We start from the raw sequence: 8,627 nt of genomic DNA, 5'->3' as shown, positions 1-8,627 counted from the left end.
CAATTTAATTCACCATGATTTCGAAAACAAACTTTTACTTCTTGATTTCATGCATTAAGATGACAACTTTTTCTAATACGCGCTTTTGAAAATGGCTGCAAACATGAAGTGGAATATGGCTGATAAATTTTAAATACAAGACTTTAAATTACCATCAAACAAATTACTGTGAAATGCATGTAACCATCAGCATACTAAACCAGGCATGCGACATAGTAATATATACTCTAAGAGATATATTTGTACATCTATGTCATTTTTCTCAATATTACTAAGGGGAAATAGGCAGCTCAAGGATTCTATTAATCCTTCAGAATTTCTACTTAAATCTCACATCCAATATAACAATACCTTTCATCTCCACCTCAATCTGCTCTTCAATCCTCCCGTGCAAAATTGATTCTGGGGCTAAAATGGAAAAACACATATGGAGATTTTAATGATTAATGCCATAGACTTTCTGCCTCGATTCATATATTCATACAATTACAATTTTCTCTTTATTCTGGTAATGGAAAACTACATCCTCCAAATGCACCCCCAAAATCCATGCCAAACAAATCAATGAACTGATAGAGTACATGACAATGTTGGCAGAGAGATTTTAAAACATTTTTATTTTAGGTTCTCTGTGAAATTACCACTTTTAGTTCTATAATTCCCCATGCCTTTACATGCATTCAAAAAAGCAATCCACAAACTACAGGAATATTCTTTTTTTTTTTTAAATGTCCTATCAACTGAACATTTGCTAAGAGATGGAGTCACACAGAGAAGGAACATGCATTTTCTAACTTGCCACTTTTTGCCGAGGGCTAGTCTTAGGTGTTCCTGCAGAATAAAGTGTTTCCTGCTAGTAAATACTCCTTTGATTTGGGACATGTTTAAAAGTTTAAACTACACAAAGTCTGATTACATGTTAAGGAGTAAAACAAAGAGTCTTCAACTCAAAAAATGGCTTTTATTAGATAGGGAAAAGGCGCAGGCTTTAGACACAATCATCTCTGGGGCAGCTTCTTGAGCAGGGCAGGTGCCCTGGTGTCCGTCAGTCTTCCGTCCACCTGTGAGGCACCACGCACAGGCTCCCCGGCTTCTCCTTTCCTTGTGGGCTTTGGCATGAAGTGAACGACAAACTTGATGTTTTCTTTGATGATTCTCTCTTTACTTCGTGGGTTGTTTTAATTTGTGACGCTTTGAGTGTTTTAATACTTTTAATGTCTGAACCATGGGCAATTTTTGTAACTGCTCTGGTTTGCGATTCTTTTGCTAGGTGAGAATAAAGTTAGGAAAAGGAATACATTAGCTGTGTTTGAAGAGTAAATCACATGCTGAATTTAGAGAAGGTGACATGTCATTAGGATGAGAAGGAAAGCAGCATGTTAGTCCCCAAACTAATATAGGATATACCTAGGCTTATTATGCACAGAATAACCCTACTTGAACAGACTTACAGGGTTTTACATTCCTACTTGATCGTAGATAACTGTGCAGCCTACAACAAGTTATAAGGCCAAAGTTAAAAGAGGAACATATAAGGACTGGTCTCATGTTCAATAATTAGACAACTGTGCCCGATCCTTCAGTCTTCAAACACTTAAATGGCGTATCTTTCAACTCTCTTAAGTACAAGAGAGGCAGTCTGGACTTTCCAAGAGAAAAATGCTCATGTGCCAAGAACACTTTAATAATGTAATTAATTAGGACCGAGTGAACTGGCCACCCTGTGGCAAAAATGTCTAGCTCAAATCCACTCTGGCAACATGACGATCAAGCATGTACTGTGGCCCTAGATTCCTTAGGAAGCAAGTTGAAAGACCTACATTACTCCTACTTCCACAACACAGCCAACCCCCAATTATATGGCTGCAGAAACTGTCACAATTGGCACCCGGGTCACCTCCAGATAAGTTGTCACTCTGTGTGATTATTGCAGTAGCCAGCAGCTATGGTGACAGTGAGGGTCAGCTCTCTGGATGGTAGAGTTTTCCAATTAATTTGCATAACTAGGCCTCAGTTCTTGAGATATTGGAGGACACAAATATTACCAGAAATAGCTACAGAGCAAAATGTCAGATTAAGAAGGAAGAAAGACTCCCGTGGGTGAGTGAGGATTACAGATATATTAAATGATGCATGAACCTGTTACAAAATTCAGAGCCAAGATGGCTGTCACCTGGCAGGGTACTTATCCCCTGCTCATCTCTAACATCTCAAAAATGGTATGGACAGATCAGGAAAGACCTTGAGGCCACAGTTCGCCATGGACCTCTAGAGATGCTGGAGCGTCTTCCATCAGCTTCCTTCCATGGGACTCAGTGAAGATCCTTCACCTTGCCAACATACAGCATGGGGTTTTAGCCCCTGAAGAATAACTTTCCCATTCCATTAGTATCTAAGAGGAAGTCCATGGATAAAAGGAAGAACTTGTCTTTTCCAAGACAAATTGATTCATGCCCTTTCAGACATGGTGGCAAATCAAGTGCGATAGCAACAAAAAATAATAATCTTGCCTTGAGATAACTCTACAATTCCAGGGGGACCTGAGACTGTAAAGCAGTATCATCTCTACCGAGAAATAGCTACAGACTACTAATCTTGGTCCAGACAGGGCCCTGGTATTTTCAGTGCCCAATTTGCTATTTTCATAACATCTTTGTAAACATCTAGAACTTCCAGATCTGCAAACAAAGGGCAGATGGGACTTTTTGAGCCTCCTCATGTTAAAATAATTAAATTTAAACTCGGCACAGTATCAGGCACAACGATCAATAATTAATACTCGATGAACGATAACATCTTGACCTTCTTCAGTATACTTCGTAGGCAGCACGTTTGGTAACTATTAGGAAAAGCAGCACATGTGAGAAATAAACTCTAACCTTCTGAAATGAGATTTGAAAGTTAAACTTCCTTGAGTCTAGACTGGAAAGTAACTGTTCGTCACAAGCCTGGCCACCAGTGACCAGGCCACTTATCCACAGAGTGCTAAGCTAGGGCTGTGCTAATGAACATATTCATTGACTTTATTTGCATGGCAGAAAAGCTGCGTAAAGCGATGAGGATGAGATGAAGCAAGTCATAGCTAAACAGCAAAGAAGCACCTTCTATGCTTAGTCGGGCCGACGAGGTCTCCCAGCCGTAGTCGTTGCGGACCAGGCAGCTGTACAGCCCTTGGTCCGCCCGCTGAACGTCGCTGATGGTAAGAAGCTGAATCTTCCCACTTTGGGACGGCCTCACTCTTCCAGAGGCCTCGATCTTTACGCCTTGGTGGGTCCACGTGACCTCAACAGAAGCTTCGTCTTTTAAAACACAGAGGAATCGAGCAGTGTCGCCGCATCTCACGGACAGATCCTGCAGGTGCCGGAGAATCTGCGGGGCCTCGCCCGCCGCCCCCTGGGCCTGGTTCCCGGGGCGTGCAAGGGATGCTCGGCGGCGCAGCGCTACACCGTGCACCGATGCCGCTGTGTGGGTGGGGCTCTGAGACACACTCTCAAAGACCTGGGATTCGTATTCATATTCGAATGATGATCCTTGACATGACTTAATTTCGCTTTGGGACATTTTGCTCTCCTGCTTTGTGAAAGCGCAATCTGCCACTGCCTGGCACTTGGTGGGCTCTCTTACATCTTTCCCAGAACTCTGCCTACCTAGGGCTCGCACTGTATGATCAGGTGACAAGAAAGAGAAAAGAATATTAAGATCTAAGCGGTGGTACGTGGCTAGGTTAGTAACATGAAACGGCATGGAAGATGAGGATGAAAGATGTCATTGTCGCTTGGAAGCAGCATGCCAGATGCAGTGCACTCCGGATGTCAGGTCACACGAAAGAAAGTCCCTTCCCAGTGATCCAGTGATGAATGGATGATGAAGCCTCATGCGGCCACCATAGGGAATCTGGGTCCTTCTTTCGGTTGTCACTGCAGCTAACCGTGACACAGTCTCTCTTTCTTTCCCACCCCTCTCCCCCCTCCCCCCCGAATACCATTTATCCCCTTTCTTCCATATACTGTATAAACATCATACAGCAAATGGATCATTAATGATCCAACAGGTGAGATGTTGTTTAGAAAAGTAAACACATCGAGCAAAGTTGATGCCTAAAAAAAATACTAAGGTAATGCACAGAATACATAACTTCAGAGAGATTTAAACTGTATAGGTTAACCTATCATTGAGAACGCAGGAGGGCTTGCTGGGTGTTACTAGATTAGTAAATTATGGACTGACCACAATATGCGGTGAGACAAACAGCAGAGACTCTCATTAGTAACAGTGGGAGTAGGAGGCATGAAGCAAACCCAAGTCTTTAAAAAGCAAGATGAGCTTTACCTTTTGGAGTCACTGTGAGTGTAGCTGCACAAGAGGCTTCCCCCGCACTATTGGTGGCTTTGCAAGAGTACTGGCCAGCATGCTCTGAGTAAGCATCAACTATAAGCATTAAAGCCATGCCTGTGGACTCCTCAAAATGGAAAACTACATCTTTTGTTGGTAGAATTGGGTGCTGGTTATGAAACCACTGGATTTCTGGCCTGGGAATGCCAAAAACCCTTGCGTGAAATCTGACTGTCTCCCCGCTGTGCACCCTGAGGCTTGATAGAGGCTGGATGAAGATGGGCTTTTGGCCAAGGGACTCCTTCTTAAATGAAACTGATGAAGAGACATGCCATTGGGAGTTTGATGTAACTTCTTCAAATTTGCTAAATCCTGAAAAGAAGCATGCCAACCTTTAATGTCTTACTCTGCATTGAAACCGGAGCTCATTTGGAGTTGTCTACAGATCTGCTGCAAATTTCTATGATGGACTAGAATCCAGCCCAATCCTAATTATCTTGTCAACATATGTCACTATGGTTCCAAGTCACACACGTTCACTTCCACTTTCCAGGCAAAGAAGCCAAGACATAAATAATCTAAGAAAGTTCACTATATTGTTTGTGAAGGCAGTCGTGAAGTACACAATTTGGTTCAGGTATTCCTATTCTCTGTTTTTATTTTTTTTCCCCCCTCTGGTTGTAAAATTACATTTTCTATTTTGCAAACCACTTTCAATTGATTGTTAAGAAAATATATGATTATTATAGTGTTTAAAATGAAGAGAAAACCCCAATTTCCCTTAATCCTGATGTATTTGTACATGATTCATAATACATAGATTAAGTTAGCCCAGCAAAAATAGTTTGTATAAAAGTAGTGTTATCTTGTTTTGAATCAAAGTGCCCTCCACTACCAGGGAAGTGTTTCTGATTGCTTTTAAGCCCCATCAGAAATGCTAAACCATCTTAGGACTGGGCGCCTCAACCTTCAGGCATTCTCTGACTGACAGTGAATACACCTAGCTGGTGTACAGACCTGAGGTCATCCTCTGCAGCCTCTGTGAAATCAGAATAGTGTCAGGACAATGGGGGGATAGTAACGCTTACATTATACATTTAAAAAAATTTTTCATCCTAGCTAAATGAGAAAACAAATCTACCTTTTTCTTTAGCATGTTTCTCTCCAGTCTGATACATGCTGATCAGAAAGCATGAAAGCTGGTAAGGAGAGCAATACGTTACAAAACATCATAAAGACAAAGCAGAGCAAAATAAGGAATGATGGTTTGTGATTCATAATAAGATGGGATAAATGGAAAGTGAGAATGTAGCATATAACATGGAAACAATTAGTTGCATTAAAAGAATTGTAGGGCCGGCGATGGTTTACATGGAGTCTTTAGTGACTGTTACTGACGTTGTAAGATTAGATCCATATTTAAATATGGTTCTTAAGGTTGTTTACTGTACCTGCCAGTCTCAAGTTGGCTGTGCTTGATACTTGACCCATAGCATTATTAGCAACAAAAGTGTAAGTTCCTTCATCTTCTGGATAAGCTTCAGCGATTTCCAGCTGGTAAGTGTCTTCAAATTGAGTCATTCTAAAGAACCTGGATGGCTTGATTTTCTTGTCTTTGCTGTACCAAGACACTTTTAGATCTGCATCACAAAAGGAATAAAAAAGACATTTAAAACACAAAAAGTGGTGGATATTTTTACCTGCAAACACAGTATTGATTGTATTGGTGACTATATTTCATATTCATCTTAATGGCTTCATATTTCTCTTCTGGGGCATGCCACATCTATTCTTACAAGATTTCTTCTCATCTTTAAGAAAGAAACATGATTTTAGAAAAATCCAGCTTATAAGCTGGTTGTAATGTTTGAAATTTTACAATTTTAGTTATATTCTTTTTAACCACTTGCAGGTCATGCTGTGGAAACAGGGACAAGGTTTTGATATAGTTAGAGACCTCAAGAAAAAGATAGTCATCATGATGTCATCATGATGGGCTTGATCTAGGATTGTGGTCACCTACTAGGACATGAAGTAAGGCAACTTGTGTTTTTGGTGGGCACAAAGATCAACTAAAAACAGAGCTGAGAAGGTCAGCATTCCCAGAAGTCTAAAACAGACACCCTATAGGCTGAAGGAAAAATTTCTATATTTTCATTACCAATGAGCAAATCTTGAAAGGTCTTAGCACGGCAAAAATGATTTTTAAAACTGAAAGAAAGAGTAATGAATTTGGGCATGTTAGATATCGTTGGCTTTTTTCATCGTAGCAGTAATAATAAATAATAATAAAACTAGCTCTTTTCACACAAAGAGTTGAATCATCTTAAAATGGTGGAACATAACCCAAAAGCAAAGATAAAATAATATTTTGTTGTTACAGCTTAAGGTCTTGAGAACTTAAAAAAATATTATACGTCCGTTGAAACAATCACCCTATAAGTCAAGAGGGGATTTACATTTATTTAGTCACTAGTTCTTAAAAGCCACAACCCAAGGCTTCTTGCTTTTGGAGTATGATTACTGTGTCACTTCCTTATCTCAATACCACCCATGGGGGGATTCTCTAGTAGTCCAGTCATCTAGCATTTGTTTGCATTTTAGCACAGATACTGGTTTGTGAAGGCCCATGAGGGTAGTTGTTTATAAACTACAGGTTCTCCTTTTAAAAACACAAATCTCTTCACTTCCTTAGGTAGCAAGGTAAGGAAGAAAATGGAATCCCGATACCACAGTTTCCCAGCTGTGTGATCTTAGACCCATCATTTAATCTCTCTGGACCAATTTTCCCATTTGTAAACTGAGATGCATAATAATTCATGAGCTCTTCATTGCAAAAGCACTGCTGTGTGATTTAAATGACTTACACACAGGAAGGGCTTTATAAACTACCGGCACAAGTCAGGCATTAAGCAAGAATGTCTAACCCCGTCCCCAAGGGATCAGCAGTGCCTTCAATAATTTGCCCCAAGACAGGGCCATGGAACATAATAGAGAACTCCATCACATGGAATTTAACAATCATTCTACATTTAGTTTGTCTGTTAAACCCCAATTGAAATGAAATGATGAAGAGTTGGTCCATCTCCTTACGGGGTTCTCCACATATTCCTACAACAAACCCTTCGGTGAACTGAATGAAGCCCTAGGACAGGCATGCATTGCCAACAATAAATGAACTAAAAGGTGAGACCTCTTTCAGTAATGGTTTTGGTGCTTCTGACTGGGCTGCCACTATCTATGTTGGTCACTGGCCTCTTTTGGCTTCTGTGAGGCCACCCCACTGCCACTGCTCCCCATTCCATCACTCCATTGTATATGGTCTTTAAATTCTGTTCATTCTACTTCTTTAATTCTCCCACAATCTACACCCTTCTTTCTCCTGACTCCTCTAGTTGAGGGCCTTGTCAGCACTCTCCAAACCTATTAGGATGACCTCTCCCTTGGTCCTCACCTGATCTCACCTCCCACATCTGTCCATTCCTCTTTTCATTACCACAGCATTGTCCCTGAAGAGCAAACCTGATCATGTTACTCAGAGGCTTACAAATCCTTCAGTCGCTCCTCAGTGTAAAGACGACAAAATCTAAAATCCTAAGCAGAGAATACCAAACCCCTTAGGATCTGGCCCTTGCCCTCTTTTCTGGCTTTCTCCTTCACTTATTACATAACTTTCCAACCATACTTAAACCACTGGTCGTTTCCAGCACATGGAGTGCTCTTGTAGGCCTTTCTGACTTGTAAATGTCATTCTCTGCCTAGAACACCATTGTGGTCAATGATCCTGTTGACTCGTCAATGCCCAGTCCATGCATCTCTCTCTGTCTTGCAAACAGACAGTACTGAGTACATGGGTTGTTACAGCACTTACAATCTTGGGATCTAATCTCCTCACCCACATGCTGAGCTCCAGGAAGGCAAACTCGGGTCCTGGCAGCCCTAGCAGCTAAAGTGATGTTTCAATAGCAAGAACGCTGACATTGGTAGAATAAAACTGAAGAGCTACTTAAATGAACAATGAGCATCCATCATTGCTAGACTAATTATTTATCATTTTATTTAGCTAGCTGTTGCTCGGTAAGCCTCCAAATGATACTGACTGATAACATGTAAAATAAATATTACTTAGCAAAAAACTAGCTTTATTACAAGTTTTAAAATTCTACTTTTCCAAATTGCTTTTGCATCAGTAGGTGGCACCAGAGACCTTCAACAGGCAAAACTTTCTCATAAAGGTACCACCAGATTGCTCAAGGTCAATCAAGTTTCACGCTTAAGTGAGTATTGAGTTCCAA

General features: G+C 40.8%; 2 protein-coding genes across 3 annotated transcripts in view; both read right to left on the bottom strand.

The window, feature by feature from the left end:
- Nucleotides 1–8,627, bottom strand: part of TTN (titin) — a 274,020-nt gene that overhangs the window by 217,463 nt on the left and 47,930 nt on the right. For both annotated transcript variants that reach the window (XM_077883161.1, XM_077883160.1), the window contains exons 44-45: nucleotides 5,784–5,972; nucleotides 352–408 (exon numbers count right to left, since the gene is read on the bottom strand). In XM_077883161.1, the coding sequence (XP_077739287.1) occupies nucleotides 352–408; nucleotides 5,784–5,972 (246 nt within the window). The remainder of the gene's footprint in view (nucleotides 1–351; nucleotides 409–5,783; nucleotides 5,973–8,627) is intronic.
- On the bottom strand, nucleotides 599–3,951 carry LOC144304666 (uncharacterized). The gene is made up of 2 exons (XM_077883169.1): nucleotides 3,102–3,951; nucleotides 599–1,266 (listed from the first exon to the last, which is right to left on the bottom strand). Exons 1-2 carry the CDS (start codon nucleotides 3,742–3,744, stop codon nucleotides 1,046–1,048), a joined length of 864 nt encoding a protein of 287 aa, XP_077739295.1. The 5' UTR covers nucleotides 3,745–3,951; the 3' UTR covers nucleotides 599–1,045.

The sequence above is a fragment of the Canis aureus genome, chromosome 34, assembly GCF_053574225.1.
Source record: "Canis aureus isolate CA01 chromosome 34, VMU_Caureus_v.1.0, whole genome shotgun sequence".
Classification (NCBI taxonomy): domain Eukaryota; kingdom Metazoa; phylum Chordata; class Mammalia; order Carnivora; family Canidae; genus Canis; species Canis aureus.
Note: the sequence above shows the minus strand (reverse complement) of the source record. Positions and strands in the feature narration are given on the sequence as shown.